The sequence below is a fragment of the Bos javanicus genome, chromosome 4 (assembly GCF_032452875.1).
Source record: "Bos javanicus breed banteng chromosome 4, ARS-OSU_banteng_1.0, whole genome shotgun sequence".
Lineage (NCBI taxonomy): Eukaryota > Metazoa > Chordata > Mammalia > Artiodactyla > Bovidae > Bos > Bos javanicus.
The window spans coordinates 105,954,454-105,973,353 of NC_083871.1; the positions used below are offsets into that span (position 1 = coordinate 105,954,454).

Consider the following 18,900-nt stretch of genomic DNA (forward strand, 5'->3'; position numbering starts at 1 on the left):
TTGGTGTTCAGCTTTCTTTATGGTCCAACTCTCACATCCATACATGACTACTGGAAAAACCATAGCTTTGATTAGATGGACCTTTGTCAGCAAAATAATGTCTCTGCTTTTTAACATGCTGTCTAGTTTGGTCTTAGCTTTTCTTCCAAGAAGCAAGTGTCTTTTAATTTCATGGTTGCAGTCACCATCTGCAGTGATTTTGGAGCCCCCCAAAATAAAATCTGTCACTGTTTCCATTGTTTACCCATCTATTAGTCATGAAGAGATGTACATGCAGTACACTATAATGGTTAGGAACAAGCTGCTAGGGTGAGGCTACCGGGTCTGAATTCTGGCACTGCTACTCACCAGTAGCAGAAGAGGGCAACAGAGGATGAGATGGCTGGATGGCATAACCGATTCAATGGACATGAACTTGGGCAAACTCCAGGAGATGGTGAGGGACAGGAGGCCTGATGTGCTGCAGTCCATGGGGTCACAAAGAGTTAGACGTGATTTGGTGGCTGAACAATAACAACAGCACTCACCAGTTACATGGTTCTGGGCAGGTTTCTCCTCTGTATCTTTAGTTCCCCATTCATAAAATGGGGATAGTATACTTACTTTATAGGGTTGTGATGGTGATTAGATGAACAGATACATATAGAGTCTCTATAATAGTGTCTGCCACATAGTGCTCAATAAATACCAACTACTTTTATTTTATTTTCCTTTTGAACTAACTAGTTGTGGGAAAAACCAATATTGATTCTGCACAATATGTTGATTCTGATCACCACATTTTAGGTTGACCTTTACAAATCACCAACTTACCAGATTTGTCAGCAAAATAGGATAAAATATCAACTAAAATTCTGTATTAATCATTCGTTCCTTGAAGAATGTTTGGGGGCAGTGAGAGAATAGAATGAATAAAGTTTCACTGTTGTTATTATTTTATTTTTTTTCTGTTTTGTTTTTACTGCTAAAATTCAAACTAGAGCTATTTTCTAGACTCAGCAATACTACATTCAGGTTTTGTTCAGCAACTTTCCTGATTAAGCAGAACTAGTGACTGGATGGAAGGAAATTAGAGGAATAATTTATTAAATGACTTTTAAAAATACATTATCTTTATTTACCAAAAGAACTCCAAAAAATAATTTAATTACTCCATCTAACAGATAAAGAAACTGAGGTTTAGAGAAGCCAGATAAATAGCACAATGTTAAAAAAATAAATAAATAAAACCAAAAACCCAAACAAGAGCTTGCCTAGTAGCTCAGTGGTAAAGAATCTGCCTGCCAATGCAGGAGATGTGGATTGGATCCCTGAATCAGGAAGATCCCCTGGAGAAGGAAATGACTACCCACTCTAGTATTCTTGCCTGGGAAATCCCATGGACAGAGGAACCCAGCGGGCTACAGTCCATGGGGTCGCAAAAGAATCAGACACGACTGAGCGACTAAACAACAAACACAACAACAAAAAATAGTTGTAAGGAACAGAGATAAGATCTAACCCCTGGCCCATGCTCCTTACCATACCACATCCTATCAGAAAAACAGGACAGGTGTTGATTCAGAGCAGGTCATCTGGGATATGGCTGCTGATGCTTGTTTAATAAGGAGCCTAGGATCCTTGCTGCTTCAAGTATGCAGCACAGGAAACACCACATGAGAAATTTGGGCTCTCAGCTCTCTCTTCTAACTACTAAATTAGAACCCACACTTAAATTAAGTCCCTTTGGAATTTTTATGCACACCAAATTTTGAGACATACTGGCCCAGAGCAGTGATTCTCAAACATGATTACATTTTGGAAACACCCTGGGAAATTCAACAAACTATAGCTGCCAGCTTCTGTCTCCAGAGGCTCTGTTTCAATTGAGGTGGAATGTGGCCCAGGTTGAGAACTACTGTTCCCAAGTCTAGAAGCCCAGCTCAAGTTCTAATGTTTACTCTTGTAAAGACTAGAAGACCAGATATCTTAAATAGATCTCCATCTAGTTGCAAATGAAATGGTGCCTGATTTGTATACGACAGAGGATGAGATGGTTGGATGGCATCACCGACTCAATGGACATGAGTTTGGGTAAACTCCAGGAGTTGATGATGGATAGGAAGGCCTGGCATGCTGCAGTCCATGGGGTCACAAAGAGTTGGACACGACTGAGCAACTGAACTGGACTGAACTGATTTATATTAGGACTTGATAGAGTTTTTGCAGGTGGGGTTAGGTCAAACCTCTTTGAGTCAAGGTCAAGCCTGTTTGAGGGGAGAGCTGCTTTTTTAAAAAAAATTATTGGAGTATAGTTGATTTACAATGTTGTGTTAGTTTCTGGTGTACAGAAAAGTGATTCAATTATGCATATACATATATTCATTCTTTTTCATATAGATTATCATAAAATATTGAGTAGATTCCCTGTAGATCCTTTTTGGTCATCTATATTATAGATAGTAATGTGTGTATGTTTATCTCAAGCTTCTGATTTATCCCTCTCCACCCCGCCAAGTTTCCCCTTCGTGGCACCTCACTCCAGTACTCTTGCCTAGAAAATCCCATGGATGGAGGAGCCTGGTGGGCTGCAGTCCATGGGGTCGCTAAGAGTTGGGCAGGACTCAGCGACTTCACTTTCACTTTTCACTTTCCTGCATTGGAGAAGGCAATGGCAACCCACTCCAGTGTTCTTGCCTGGAGAATCCCAGGGATGGGGGAGCCTCGTGGGCTGCCATCTATGGGGTCACACAGAGTCGGACACGACTGAAGCGACTTAGCAGCAGCAGCAGCAGCAACCATAAGTTTGTTTTTGATACCTATAAAGAAGAGCTGTTATGAACTACAGTTTCAAAACTTCTGTTCTCCTACATCTTAACACATCATAAGCTCTCACAGCCAACTCATTGTATAAGAAAATACTAATTCATTTGATTAACATCAACCAAATATAGACCTTGTATTAGAAATCTGTGTCTTCTTTGACCACAAGTTCTTTTGTCCATTTCTTGCATGATTAATACTGATTTCCTAAGCTATTTCTGGCCACATGGGGCTTATTTGTAAATTTTTTATTTTAAATTGTCTTTCTGCAGGATGGAACTAACTTGTATGGTGCACAGACGTTCTTCCTATGCCTTGAAGATGCTAGTGGATTGTCCTTTGGAGTGTTTCTGCTGAACAGCAATGCCATGGGTAAAAGACTAAAGGAATATTCATGAAAAGACTACTCAAGAATGACTTTCAGTCCCTTTCTGACAGCATCATGATAAAGGAATGGTGCCCTTTAGGGTTTCATATGTTCTCTGATTGTATCATCCCTATTTCATTACTTGTTGACCCATGGTGGCCATGAGTTAAGTGTCCTCTCATAGCTTATGGTTTTCTTCAGTCTGTTTGCTCTGTTGGAAAATTTTCTATTTTTGAGTTAAAACAGCTAACCTTCCCTATAATCTATTCTGAGGCAGTTTCTACCAATTTATTTTTCTCCTTCCTCAGACATCCATCCAGTACAGGGGTTAATATCAGCTTTGGTAAAAAACAGATAATTCTTCTAGTGTGTGCATGCTCTGTGTCTGACTGTTTGTGACCCCATAACTGTATCCCACCAGGCTTATTCATCCATGGGATTTTCCAGGCAAGAATATTGGAGTGGGTTGCCATTACCTATTCCAGGGTATCTTCCCACCTCATGGATCAAACCTGCATGTCTTGCATGTCCTGCATTGCAGCTGAATTCTTTAACACTGAACCACCTGGGAAGTCCAATTGTTCTAATAGCTGAGCCTAACCAAGGAGATACAACTGAGCAGTGAATATTGCATTGAGACACCAAGGGTAGCAAGGTAAAGTGGGGTGAGTGTTGAAGGCTATGTAGAATATTTTCAGACTGTTTAAGATCTCATGGTAATATAGGATTCCAGAAAGTAGCTCACTCCCTTATCTTTGAAGGTTTTAGACCAGATCAATGATTCCTAACTATTTTCCTACTTGCACCATCACATATAATCCCAGGGCAATGATTCAATCACTGTAGGGGAAGAGCAGTTGTGTCAGAATCCCAGAACTGATAATCAGCATAGGATACTGATCTCCACCGTCTTCTCGACTGAGATTCAGTGGACTAGATCAGGGCCACTCAAAGTGTGGTTCGTGGAAGGTTCACAGACTGTTTCAGGTCTACAGTAAGATAAATATAGAAACTGAAAGTAAACATTGCTATAGCATCCAAGTGCATGCATGAACCTTTTTTCTAGTGTTTCATTTTTGTGTTATTTTACAAAAGCATCAGTTTGCAAAGAATCAGAAATTTGAAAAATTAGGCTCTGATTTTTTTTTTACCAGATTGTTTGAGAATAACTCAAGTGATACAAGATTATTCTAAGATACTTAATTGAATCTTAGATGATTCTAAGCTACCTGATAGTCAAAGAATAGACTGAGGTAATGCAAATGCAGTTTCCGGTGGCTGAAAGGAACCAGAAAACAAGTTGAGTAGACTTAGAGTATCTAGGATCCTGTGACCTTTCCCTCTAAGCCTGATCAGACCGATTTTTAAGAATTTATTCCTTTTTAATTGGAGGGTAATTGCTTTACAATGTTGTGTTGGTTTCTGCCATACATCAACATGAATCAGCCATAGGTGTACATATGTCCCCACCCCCTTGAACCTCTCTCCCACCACCCACTCCATCCCTCCCCTCTAAGTAGCCACAGAGCACCAGGTTGAGCTCCCTGCATCGTACAGCAAACTCCCACTAGCTATCTATTTCACCTGTGGTAATGTATATATTTCAGTGCTACTCTATTCATCCACCCTGTCCTCCCACTGTGTCTGTGAGTCTGTTCTCTCTGTCTGCATCTCCATTGCTCCGTTCCACACAGGTTCATCGGTACCATCTTTCTAGATTCCACATGTATGTGTTAATATATGATATTTGCTTTTCCTCTTTCTGACTTCATTCTGTACAATAGGCTCTAGGTTCACCCACCTCATTAGAACTGACTCAAGTACATTCCTTTTTATGGCTGGTAATATTCCAATGGAATATTACTGAGATGGTTGGATGGAATCACCGATTCAATGGACATGAACTTGGGCAAACTCCAGGAGATGGTGAGAGAGAGGGAAGCCTGGTGTGCTACTGTCCATGGGGTCATGAAGAGTCAGACATGACTTGGTGACTGAACAACAACAGCAGCAGCAACAACAATATGTACCACAACTTCTTTATCCATTCATCTGTCAGTCGACATCCAGGTTGTGTCCATGTACTACCGCACAATTGCACTCATCTCACATGCTAGTAAAGTAATGCTCAAAATTCTCCAAGCCAGGCTTCAGCAATACGTGAACCGTGAACTTCCAGATGTTCAAACTGGTTTTAGAAAAGGCAGAGGAACCAGAGATCAAATTGCCAACATCCGCTGGATCATCAAAAAAGAAAGAGAGTTCCAGAAAAACATCTATTTCTGCTTTATTGACTATGCCAAAGCCTTTGACTGTGTGGATCACAATAAACTGTGGAAAATTCTGAAAGAAATGGGAATACCAGACCACCTGACCTGCCTCTTGAGAAATCTGTATGCAGGTCAGGAAGCAACAGTTAGAACTGGACATGGAACAACAGACTGGTTCCAAATAGGAAAAGGAGTACGTCAAGGCTGTATACTGTCACCCTGCTTATTTAACTTATATGCAGAGTACATCATGAGAAACACTGGGCTGGAAGAAGCACAAGCTGGAATCAAGATTGCCGGGAGAAATATCAATAACCTCAGATATGCAGATGACACCACCCTCATGGCAGAAAGTGAAGAGGAACTCAAAAGCCTCTTGATGAAAGTGAAAGAGGAGAGTGAAAAAGTTGGCTTAAAGCTCAACATTCAGAAAATGAAGATCATGGCAGCTGGTCCCATCACTTCATGGCAAATAGATGAGGAAACAGTGGAAACAGTGTCAGACTTTATTTTTGGAGCTCCAAAATCACTGCAAATGGTGACTGCAGCCATGAAATTAAAAGACGCTTACTCCTTGGAAGAAAAGTTATGACCAACCTAGATAGCATATTCAAAAGCAGAGACATTACTTTGCTAACAAAGGTCCGTCTAGTCAAGGCTGTGGTTTTTCCAGTGGTCATGTATGGATGTGAGAGTTGGACTGTAAAGAAGGCTGAGCACCAAAGAATTGATGCTTTTGAACTGTGGTGTTGGAGAAGGCTCTTGAGAGTCCCTTGGACTGCAAGGAGATCCAACCAGTCCATTCTGAAGGAGATCAGTCCTGGGCGTTCTTTGGAAAGAATGATGCTAAAGCTGAAACTCCAGTACTTTGGCCACCTCATGCGAAGAGTTGACTCATTGGAAAAGACTCTGATGCTGGGAGGGATTGGGGGCAGGAGGAAAAGGGGACAACAGAGGATGAGATGGCTGGATGGTATCACCAACTCGATGGGCATGAATCTGAGTGAACTCCGGGAGTTGGTGATGGACAGGGAGGCCTGGCATGCTGCAATTCATGGGGTCACAAAGAGTCGGACACGACTGAGCGACTGAACTGAACTGAGCATTGGGGTACACGTGTCTTTTTCAGTTATGATTTCCTCAGGGCATATGCTCAGTAGTGGGATTGTTGGCTCATATGGTAGTTTTATTCCTAGATTTTTAAGGAATCTCCATACTATTCTCCATAGTGGCTGATCAATTTACATTCCCACCAACAGTGTAGGAGGGTTTCCTTTTCTCTACATCCTCTCCAGCATTTATTGTTTGTAGATTGATGGCCATTCTGACCAATGTGAAGTGATTGCTCATTGTAGTTTTGATCTGCATCTCTCTGAAAATGAGTGACATTGAACATCTTTTCTTGTGTTTACTAGCCATCTGTATGTCTTCTTTGTAGGAATATCTTTTTAGGTCTTCTGCCCACTTTTTGACTGGGATTTTTGCTTTCCTGGTATTGAGCTGCATGAGCTGCTTGTGTATTTTGGAAATTAACCTTTTGTTAGTTGTTTCATTTGCTATTATTTCTCCCATTCTGAGGGTTGTCTTTTCACCTTGTTTATAGTTTCCTTTGCTATGCAAAAGCTTTTAAGTTTAATTAGCTCTCATTTGTTTATTTTTGTCTTTATTTCCATTACCCTAGAACATGGGTCATAGAGAATCTTGCTGTGATTTATGTCAAGGAGTCTACTGCCTATATTTTCTTCTAAGAGCTTTATAGTTTCTGGCCTTACATTTAAGTCTTTAATCCATTTTGAATTTATTTTTGTGTATCGTGTTACGAGGTATTCTAGTTTCATTATCCCTAATGCAAATCAAGGTGATGGGGAGACTTCATCTTTGAGAACTGCAATGGGGGCTTAGAGAGATTTTGAATTTATAATATCATCTCTGACATTGTTTTAGTTTGGCTCTTGCTCGATATGAGATCTGCTGAGGCTATGACCTCTGTGAGTGTAGCTGGGTTATATTTCTGTAGTTATGATGGGTAATGGGATTGGAAGAGCATGTTCTGTAGTTGTGAATGCCTGAGGAGAAAATTTTTTTCTCTGTCCTCTTAAGTTAGGTATTTGGGGGCCTGTGAATCAATCTGACAAAAGACAGGTTAGTAGGAGAAAGACCGAGTTTATTTACGTGTGTGACATACATATGCACAAGAGTGCTCAACAAGTAGCTCAAAGGGGTGGTTAGAATTTGGGTTAGAATTTACATACCATCCTATGGGTTTCCCTGTTGGCTCAGATGGTAAAGCATCTGCCTGCAATGCAGGAGACCTGGGTTCGGTCCCTGGGTTGGGAAGATCCCCTGGAAAAGGGAATGGCTACCCACTCTAGCATTCTTGCCTGAAGAATTCCATGGACACAGGAGCCTAGCAGCCTACAGTCCATGGAGTCGCAATGAGTCAGACATGACTGAGCAACTAACATTACCATCCTAAGGTAGAGGTAGAAAATTACTTAGGATGAAACAAATAACTCCCTGAAGGGGTGAGAAGGCATTTAATGGGACAACAAATGACTTTCTGGAAAGATTAGAGAGTCCTTAGGAGAATAGTGCAGAGAAGGCAATGGCACCCCACTCCAGTACTCTTGCCTGGAAAATCCCATGGACAGGGGAGCCTGGTGGGCTGCAGTCCATAGCGTCGCTTAATAGTCAGAAACAACTGAGCAACTTCACTTTCACTTTTCACTTTCATGCACTGGAGAAGGAAATGGCAACCCACTCCAGTGTTCTTGCCTGGAGAATCCCAGGGACGGGGGAGCCTTGTGGGCTGCCGTCTATGGGGTTGCACAGAGTTGGACATGACTGAAGCGACTTAGCAACAGCAGCATCAGGAGAATAGTGAGAGTTGGATATTCTTGTGGCCGTGTCTGTTTGGGTGTGCTGCCAATTTATTGTCTCAGAGAATATTAGTTTTGCTCTAGGGTAGGGGGTTTATGACAAGTAAGTTCTTTTCTTAGAAGTTTTTAATTTTAAAGATTTTGTTGATGTGGACACTTTTTAAAGTCTTTATTGGATTTGTTACAAACTATTTCTGTTTTATGTTTTGGTATTTTGGCTGTAAGGCACATGGTATCTTAGCTCCCTGATCAGGGGTCAAACTTACACCCCATGCATTGGAAGTCAAAGTCTTAACTTCTGGACCACCAGGGAAGTCTGACAGCAGAGTGCTTATGAGAGGCTCCGTGTTTAGGTTGACAAGGGATTTCAGAAACTCAAACATCTTCAACTTATAATCATTCTTATGCCACAGTGGCTTATTCTGAACCCCTTCACAAAACTGGTTTCTTTTTCATGAAATCCTGATACAACACTGAAAATACTCCAGTCACCAGTATGAAAATCTGCTAAAGAACAAATGCTTTGACCGCTCTCATGCTGTGAGGGTGGACTTTGACCATCAGAGTTTGTACCTTTTTATACAAAAATGAGGTATTAGAATCACTTCATTAGTGTTCAGATGATTGGGGATCTTCTGGTCTACAAATTAAAACTTTGTGATTATTACTCTAGAACAAATTCTAATGTTTATTTGCTTCATTTTTAATCTTCAAGAGGTTTTCCTCCAGCCCACCCCAGCTGTCACTTACCGCACCATTGGGGGCATTCTTGACTTCTACGTGTTCTTGGGGAATACTCCAGAGCAAGTTGTTCAAGAATATCTAGAGGTAAACTTATGATATCATCATTATGATTAAGGAAATCCTAAATAGCACAATGAAAATGAAATTTAATATAAGTGTGACTTATAAACATATGCTGTTAATATTATAAGTAGCTGCTACAAATGTGCTACTACAATTTGACCCTGCTGCTAAGTTGCTGCTAAGTCGCTTCAGTCGTATCTGACTCTGTGCGACCCCATAGACAGCAGCCCATCAGGCTCTGCCATCCCTGGGATTCTCCAGGCAAGAACACTAGAGTGTGTTGCCATTTCCTTCTCCATTGCATGAAAGTGAAAAGTGAAAGTGAAGTCACTCAGTTGCGTCCAACTGGTAGCAACCCCATGGACTAAAGCCTACCAGGCTCCTCCATCCATGGGATTTTCTAGGCAAGAGTACTGGAGTGGCTTGCCATTGCCTTCTCCAACAATTTGACCCTACCCTCCATGATTTATAAAGGGATTGGAAAAATAGACTAGCATCTAACATTAATGAAATAGTGTGTTGGGAAGTGGGTATATTTTGTGCCCCCAAACTAATGCTCAGAATAAAATTTTTTAAAAACAGAGTATTTCCTAACTTTCATTTTACACCATTCTTTCAGCTCATTGGACGGCCAGCCCTACCCTCATACTGGGCTCTTGGGTTTCATCTCAGTCGTTATGACTATGGAACCCTAGATAACATGAAAGAAGTTGTGGAGAGAAACCGCGCTGCGCAGCTGCCTTATGTAAGTAAGATTTCAAAAAATGCTCCAAAAGTAAAAGAACTGGGGAATAAGAACATCTGTTTATACTTTCTCCTCCTGAGTTTTTTTTTAATATATAACAAAAATATTTTTACATATTCAGAATGCCAGACTCTTGTCAGGCCAACCATTCCTTTAAAGCAGCTGGTTCAGGAAATAGTACATAGAGACCATAATTATGGGGTTGGGATACAATCTGTTTCTTTCTCTATTTTTCTTACCACATGTTTTGATAGTAAAACATGCTTACTGTATTGATTACATTTCACATAATGAATTTTTTATTTGACTTCTCAAGACATTTATTTTCCTAGTTTAAGTTAGCGAAAGGATATAGTACATGCATGTAATAACATATTTTTATGTTTTAAATGACTGCACTTGAATGTGTCTATTATATAATGAGTAGTGAGGTTTTGCAAGAGATGTCAAGGGAAAAGCCCAAAGTTCTCTGGAATAATCCTCTTCTCTCCTCTACCCCATTCCCTTGGAGGCAGACATTTAGGTCCTAGAGCAGGAGTCAATTTCTTTCTGGGCTCCACTGTTTTTGTAAGAGTAAGGTTAGGAAAGAATAAATGTCAAAGAAGGCTCAAAGTAGAAGAGAAGCAACAAAACAGAATGTGGGCAGTCAAATGAGGGAGAGGAGGTGGGAGACACAGCCCCTTCCCTTCTTTATTGCAGATGACATAGCATTTAGGTAATGGATATGTTTTGACAGCCTTAGTGATTTTTCTTGTGATTGTTGTGGTTTGTCTGTTAGATTGGACTTTAATGATAGAGGGCCAGACAACAAGGTAGAGTGATGCAGCTAATGTGATTCCAGGGATGGGCCCATAAATTGTGGACCTTGTGTATCCTTTCAGGATGTTCAGCACGCTGATATTGATTACATGGACGCAAGAAAGGACTTCACTTATGATCCAGTAGCTTTCAAGGGCTTCCCTGAGTTTGTTAAAGAATTACACAATAACGGACAGAAACTGGTCATCATTGTGGTATGGGCAGTACTCTTATACCCCCACATCAGGTCCTTGCTCTTCTTTGTCACTGAAGCCCCCTCTCCCCACCTCATCCCCAATTTCCAATCTCCTTTCAGTGCCTCTGGCTTAAAGCTAGGTTCCTCACTGTATTTTTCTCCTTCTTAGGATCCTGCCATCTCCAACAACTCTTCCCTAAGTAATCCCTATGGCCCATATGACCGGGGTTCAGATATGAAGATATGGGTGAATACTTCAGATGGGGTGACTCCACTCATTGGGGAGGTAACTTAATGGGGAAGCTAGGAGCTGGCAGGGGGGGCTGTGGCTGTGTTATATGTGTGTGAGTGTGTGTATGTATAATTGTTTTGTTTTACATTTTCAGTTGTCATATTTGCTGGGGATCGACTTGCCCTTGTGCTTTTATCTCCAAATACCTACCAGCCATCTGAGCTCTTACATTCCCTTCATAGCAAAGTCCCTTTGAACAATAGACGTAGATACTGAATATTTCCTTCTTCACTCCCCATTTGCTCTTTAGCTGACCTCAGTCTGCTTTTTTCCCCCATCCCTCCTCTGACAAATGGAACCAGTTATTTTCAAATTGGGAAATCCAGTGGAACTTTTTAATTCCTTTTTTTACTCAATTTTTCTGTTATCTGACAAGTTTGACGTTCATTCTCAAATTTCTATTTGTCCTTGTCTTCCATCAAAGTGTTATCTGCTGCTTCACTTCTAATATCTCTGCTGACCTGAGTGCATAGTGTCTGACAGGAAGTGGATAGGAAGACAATAGAGAAGAGTGATTGATGGTTGGAACATACAACTTGTGATGCATCAGTTGAAATTACACAGTACTCTTCCTCATTTGCTTCCCCTGTGCTCAGTCAGTAAAGAATCCATCTGCAATGCAGGAGACCTGGATTTGATCCCTGGGTCAGGAAAACCCCCTGGAGAATAACTGGCAACCCATTCCAGTATTCTTGTCTGGGAAATCCCATGGACAGAGGAGCCTGGCGGGCTACAGTCCATGGGATCACAAGGGTCGGACCGGACTTGGTGACTAAACCACCACCATTCTCTCATTTATCATTCCTGGGATTGGGAGTTGAACGTTAACAATGATTTAATCTTTTTTTTTTTTAAATAACTTCTTTTCTTCAAGTGTTAACTTGAAGACAACTCCTATTTATCCTAAGTTGACAACTCCTATTTATCCTAAGTATTTGAAGTGCTTCACATCCTTAACTGAAAATGACCTATGTCTGGGCAGCTCTGTTGCCATAATCATATTAGGAATTTCTTTGTAAAGTACTCTACTCTATTTTATTCTGTATTCATTTAACTTTCTCTGATTAATTATTTTCTTTTCTTTCTGCAGGTCTGGCCTGGAAAAACTGTGTTTCCTGATTACACCAACCCTAAGTGTACTGCTTGGTGGACAAATGAATTTGAGCTTTTCCACAGTCAAGTAGAGTTTGATGGAATCTGGATTGTGAGTTCTTAACATTTTTTTCTCTTTCCCTAAAATTAATTTTTATTGAAGTATAGTTGCTTTACAGTGTTGTGTTAGTTGCTATTGTACAGCAAAGTGAATCAGCTTTATGTATACATACATCCCTTCATTTTTGTATTTCCTCCCCATTTAGGTCATCATAGAGCTCTGAGTAAATTTCCCTGAGCTATACAGTAGGTTCTCAATTATTATCTAGAGTTCTTAACATTCTGTTGAGTAGGCGGCTAACATTCAGACTGTGTATCTCTATGTCACTGAATCATGGAGCTCAGGGTCAAGAGGAGAGGAAAGCAAGAGTGGCAGTAATTCTAAGTATTCCCTCTCTTACTATTCAAATAATCTTACCAAGACAGGTAGCTTAGACTCAAAAGCAGATTGTTAGAACTGGAAGTAAACTCAGGAATCAGTTCTATCCAAGTCTGTGTGTGTTCAGTGGCTCAGTCGTGTCCGACTCTGTGCAACCCTATGGACTGTAGTCCGCCAGGTTTCTCTGTCCATGGGATTCTCCAGGCAAGAATATTGGAGTAGATCACCATGCCCTTCTCCAGGGGATCTTTCTGACCCAGGGACTGAACCTGGGTCTCCTGCAGTGCAAGCAGATTCTTTACCATCTGAGCCACCAGGGAAGACATTGTTATTGTCACAAAGTAACTGAATGGTTCAACGGCCAGTTCAGGGCTCTTTCATTTGGACAAGTTGGATACACTGACCAGAGCCAGAGTACTCAGGTGTGGACAGAACTGTGGCTACAGAACAGACAAATGTCTCATAGACTAATATCGAATGAAAACCAATGCAGAGCCGGAGGTGTTCAACACAATTTAGGGAGTGTTAGCATTGAAATTCTTTCTATTTATAAGGGAAAGGTAGAAAATGCAAACAGAAGAGCTAAACAGATGAGAAGAGTGAAAATGATATCAACCAAGGGCATCTGCTATCAGTATTTCCGTGTGCATCTTTACAGACCTCTCAGTTGCACAGCTGTGGGTACCTGCTTCTTCACTCACTCTCTCTGCAATATGTTTACATATGCAAATGCACTTATATATGTGTACATTCATAGCTATATTTGCATATCTAGAGAATGCATCAATATAAGTTGATTTATATGGGATCATATAAATTGAAATATGATTCACCTAATATTGGGTTGGCCAAAAATTTCATTCAGGTTTTTCTGTAAGATGTTATGGAAAAACCCAAATGAACCTTTGGCCAACCCAATATTTTGAGAAATATTTCAGTTTAAATGATTGAAGACATATGTCATTCTGAAGGGATTTTAACAACTTTCTCCACAAAGCCTTCAATGGGTAGGGAAGACAGGGCAGGACCATCTGTTTCTCTCTTTAACCTAAGGACCTCTTTAGAAAAGAAATGTGTAGAATTATTTCTCTGAGTCCTTAAAAAAAAGACACCATCTGTAGAACATATGAAGAAATGTTATTCTTTCTTAATAGTTTTTGCTCTTTGTCTTGTAGGATATGAATGAAGTTGCCAACTTTGTGGATGGCTCAGTTTCAGGATGTTCCACGAGCAATCTAAATTATCCCCCATTCACTCCCAGTAAGCATTGATTAGTCTGATTAAAGTGGCAACACATATCTCATATTTTAAATTCATAAGGATAGATATGAACAACCTGCTGAGGGTCTTTGTACATAAATTGCATAGAGGAAGGAAAATGTGGGTACCATATAAAGAAAACCAGAGAAGAAAATCAAAATACCCTGCTTTCTTAGATGAGGCATAAATTCAAAAGGGGCAACCTAGTCCTTCTGCTTACATCTGAGCTGTTTCTAGGGGAAAGTCAGGAGAAGATATGGTACAGAAACCAGAGGCTAGCAGTTAGTTCATTCTGCTCTCAAGTGTGGACCCAGAGAGGTCAGGGCTTACCAGAGAGAGACCAGATAACTAGGTTTGGTCTTCAGATGAAGTCAAGTTTGGTCAAGTCAAGAGAGTGAAGAAGAGATTTGGATGACAGGATGAGAGGAAGCCAGAACCCATGGCTTGGGAGGACAAAGTCAGTGTCAGTGAATAGAATGCGAGAGAGATCTGATTGAACTTTGACCAATAGCATCTCCCAGGGTGTGGTCCTAGGATCACAGCATTTGTTGTATTTTGAAGAAAACTAGAGGCTCACAGAGAAATAGTATCTTGATTAAGAAAGGAATAAACTGCTAAAATTATAGCATCTTTTGAAGACTTCTAATCTAAGATCATGGCATCCGGTCCCATCACTTCATGGCAAATAGTTGGGGAAACAGTGGAAACAGTGGCTGACTTTATCTTTCTGGGCTCCAAAATCACTGCAGATGGTGATTGCAGCCATGAAATTAAAAGACACTTACTTCTTGGAAGGAAAGTTATGACCAAACATAGACAGCATATTAAAAAGCAGAGACATTACTCTGTCAGCAAAGGTCTGTCTAGTCAAGGCTATGGTTTTTCCAGTGGTCATGTATTGGGCTATAAAGAAAGCTGAGTGCCAAAGAATTGATGCTTTTGAACTGTGGTGTTAGAGAAGACCTTTGAGAGTCACTTGGACTGCAAAGAGATCCAACCAGTCCATCCTAAAGGAGACCAGTCCTGGGTGTTCATTGGAAGGACTGATGTTGAAGCTGAAACTCCAATATTTTGGCCACCTGATGTGAAGAGCTGACTCATTTGAAAAGACCCTGATGCTGGGAAAGATTGAGGCCAGGAGGAGAAGGGGGTGACAGAGGATGAGATGGTTGGATGGCATCACCGACTCAATGGACATGGGTTTGGGTGGACTCCAGGAGTTGGTGACGGACAGGGAAGCCTGGTGTGCTGTGGTTCATGGGGTCGCAAAGAGTCGGACACGACTGAGCAACTGAATTGAACTGAATCTGACAAGAAAATAGGAAATTGTAACAAATGGATCAAGACTAAACAGTGAGGGACTTAGATGGGAGGCTTCATTCTTTTGCTGATGGAAATTACTAATATTTTAGTAATGGAAATAGGGCAGTCAAATGGTTTTGGAAATACTGATCTGGCATTATGTGTGCTTCTAATATGAATTAGAAAGTCGATAGATCAGAGGTAAATAAGCCATTAAGGAAATGATTGCAATAGTTAAGATCCAAAGTAATTTGGATCTGAACCAGAGTGGTGTGAAGGGAGCAGAGAAGATTGGATGAATGAAAGACAGGTTGGTCGATCATCCTTTATAGTATCTGGTCAACAGAGAGAAGGGATAGAAATTTATTTTTAATAAATATTTTTGTTCTTGGATCACTCAGCTAAGTCTGCAGACTTCAGATTTAACTTCAAATCTAACTGGACCCACTTACTTCTAAGTTCTTGTTTCTGGTCACCTGAGCACCCAGGTGGAAGGATGTGTGTGGGTGTCAAGTCAGCCCAATTGTTTTGCATAACAGAGAAACTACTGTGTATATAGCTCTCTGATTGTGCGGATGGTGATGTCCACTTCCAAGGTGGCCATAAAATTGCCTGCTCAGGGAGCCGCCTTGTCTGGTGATAGTTGAGAAACGGGGAATGTGTAGCTCAGGCTGTCATTGACCGAACCCTCTTTTGTCGCAGAAATCCTGGATGGGTACCTGTTCAGCAAGAGCATCTGCATGGACGCAGTGCAGCACTGGGGGCAGCATTACGACGTCCACAATCTGTATGGCTACTCCATGGCCATCGCCACTGCAGAGTAAGGCCATTATCACGTGGGCTCAACACATGATCAGAGAGACTTAATACATGACCAGATTCTTAGTCTTGTCAGATTCCAGGTGCTACTATTATTTTTTAGAACTTGGCAAGATAAGTAAGGCTGTTGTTAGTGAATGAATAAAGAAAATCCTGGGCACGTAGATAAGAAAGTGAAAATGCAAATCATTCAGTCATGTCCGACTCTTTGCGACCCCGTGGACTATACAGTCCATGAAATTCTCCAGGCCACAATACTGGAGTGGATAGCCTTTCCCTTCTTCGGGGGATCTTCCCATCCCAGGGATTGAATCCAGGTCTCTTTCATGGCAGGTGGATTCTTTACCAGCTGAGCCATAAGGGAAACCCAAGAATACTGGAGGGGGTAGCCTATCCCTTCTCCAGCAGATCTTCCTGACCCAGGAATTGAACTGGGGTCTCCTGCATTGTAGACAGATTCTTTACCAACTGAGCTATCAGGGAAACCCAAAGGGAGGAAGGAAGCTAATAAATATTTATGGAATGTATATAATGAAAGAAAGAATGAATACATGCATGAATGGAAAATTGGAAGAAAGAAAGGGAAGTAACCCGACCAAGGTCAAACAGCTAATAAATTGTAAGAGCAAAGTTTGGACTCATTTCTGCACGAGTCCAAGGTTTCATGTATTTTCCTCTCTGCCATACTCTATAGACTGGTGTACGGAGGGTTAAGTAACTTACAGACTTCATGTGCTTTGGGATTTTAGGTACCACCTCAGTATCCTTGTACTGAAATTTGATTTTATGGAGTTAATGATGTACATAGAATGCCTAAAACAAAATAAAATATAAACATACCCAGTGGGGCAGTCTGCTCCCCATAGCAAATCTAGCCCTACAGGAGAGAACTAGAAGAAAAGAGTAGGGTATTAACTTGAGAGCTTCAGTAGCATCACATTAACCTCTGGGCTAAGACTCACTAAGGTCACACATTGAATCCCTCTCTCCCTTTCTAGAACTGTCAAGACTGTGTTCCCCAACAAGAGAAGCCTCATTTTAACCCGTTCTACGTTTGCGGGTTCTGGCAAGTTTGCAGCCCACTGGCTAGGAGACAATGCCGCCACCTGGAGCGACCTTCGATGGTCCATCCCTGGCATGCTTGAGTTCAACCTGTTTGGTATCCCCATGGTGAGTCCACATGGCAGTCCCCAGAATGCCTCATTCTAGATGGCTTCCAAATAATAAACCTTCCTTCCTCTGCCCTCCGCAGCCCAGGGCTAAGGGTCTGGTGAGCACTGCTCCATCTACATTAGTATGACACTGATACCATGACATTCTTTACTGTACTGCCTTATAAAAATAGAAGCTTGATACCACCTTGAAGTGGTATCATTGGAACATTTTTTTTTTTAATTAAAGTACAACCTACATGTGAAAAAGTACACATATCTATAAGGTTACAGATGAGGATTTTCACAAATGAAACACATCTGTGTATTTTGCATCCAAATGAGGAAGCACAACACTATCAGCGTCCTAGAGATGGCTTTGGGATATTTTAGTTAAATTCGACATATCTATTTATTGAGCTCTTACTCTGAGCAAAGTATTGAGCTAGGCGTACATGAAGAGAAATGTACATATAGTAATGGAAACACCTTCCTTCCCTCCCCACCAAGTTTATACACAAGCTCACACACATAATTATGGCAAGCTAGGGTAACAGTGCCAACAGGAACATATAATTTAAATGATAAAAGAAATCCCAAGAAAGGGAATTTTCAACTCTAATCAGATTACAAGAAACAAGGGGAGTCACGGGAAGAAGTCAATAGTGACTTCATAAAGAAGATGGCACTTGAGTTTAACCTTAAAAGTGGTTATGTTTATCAGACTAATGGTTAGGGGAGATCATCTTAAGACTGAGAAATAAACTTGAACAAGACCAGCAAGAGGGAGCATTTGATGTATCTGTAAGGATGAGTATGTAGGACTGGAATGAGAAATGATGCTGGAAAGGTGAGTTGCAGCCAGTTACCATGAGTTACCAGGAGGACGAGCAGTAGGAGACACTGGATATTTTTGAAGAGATGAATGACCTGATTAGATTTAGCCATTGGAAAATTGATTGTGCCAGTGCTGTGGTAAAAGTGATAATATCAACAGTATTTCTAGTTACTATTCACCAAAAAGCTATTGTACGTCACATGTTTTACTTATATTGTCTCATTTACTAAAACCCTAGAGTGCCTGCTTTAATAAAATGAGGAAACTGAGGCACAGAGGGTTGAGTAACTCATTTGAAGTCACCTGGCAGTAAGGCGTGGACACGGGACCCAGCCCAATTCCATCACACTGCATTCGCCTTCTCAGGGAGAGGTCAGCCAAGCCGGGTTGGCAGGTCTTCGGTAGAAAGCACAGCCCAGGAGCAGGGGCAGCAGTGGAAGTGAGGCCCACGTGCTCTCACTGTCTGTGTGTCCTTCCAGGTGGGCGCTGACATATGTGGCTTTATGCTGGATACTTCTGAAGAGCTCTGCAGACGGTGGATGCAGCTGGGAGCGTTCTATCCATTTTCCAGGAATCACAATGGCCAAGGCTACAAGGCAAGTTAGTCTCCCAGGAGACATGATCAAAATAGGCTTGGCATTCAGTAGGACTGGATCTACCTTCATCCTCACCTGGAAGTCTGTTGAGCCAGCCTCCTCCCTGGTGCTTCACTTAGGCTAACTGGGACCACTGTTTGCAATTGACCAGAACTCCTGGTGTGCCATTACAATGCTCTGTTGCCGTGGCTGCTGCTATTTCTGCTGCAGCAGTCAAAGAAATGGCAAGTCTGTGAAGGTTTTCAAT

At 41.3% G+C, this 18,900-nt stretch overlaps 1 protein-coding gene across 4 annotated transcripts in view; it reads left to right on the forward strand.

The window, feature by feature from the left end:
* Positions 1–18,900, forward strand: part of MGAM (maltase-glucoamylase) — a 97,163-nt gene that overhangs the window by 30,461 nt on the left and 47,802 nt on the right. For all 4 annotated transcript variants that reach the window (XM_061414955.1, XM_061414953.1, XM_061414952.1 and 1 more), the window contains 10 exons: positions 3,075–3,174; positions 9,034–9,146; positions 9,745–9,870; positions 10,752–10,883; positions 11,034–11,150; positions 12,247–12,360; positions 13,863–13,947; positions 15,952–16,069; positions 17,067–17,238; positions 18,537–18,653. In XM_061414955.1, coding sequence (XP_061270939.1) covers positions 3,075–3,174; positions 9,034–9,146; positions 9,745–9,870; positions 10,752–10,883; positions 11,034–11,150; positions 12,247–12,360; positions 13,863–13,947; positions 15,952–16,069; positions 17,067–17,238; positions 18,537–18,653 — 1,194 coding nt within the window. The remainder of the gene's footprint in view (positions 1–3,074; positions 3,175–9,033; positions 9,147–9,744; positions 9,871–10,751; positions 10,884–11,033; positions 11,151–12,246; positions 12,361–13,862; positions 13,948–15,951; positions 16,070–17,066; positions 17,239–18,536; positions 18,654–18,900) is intronic.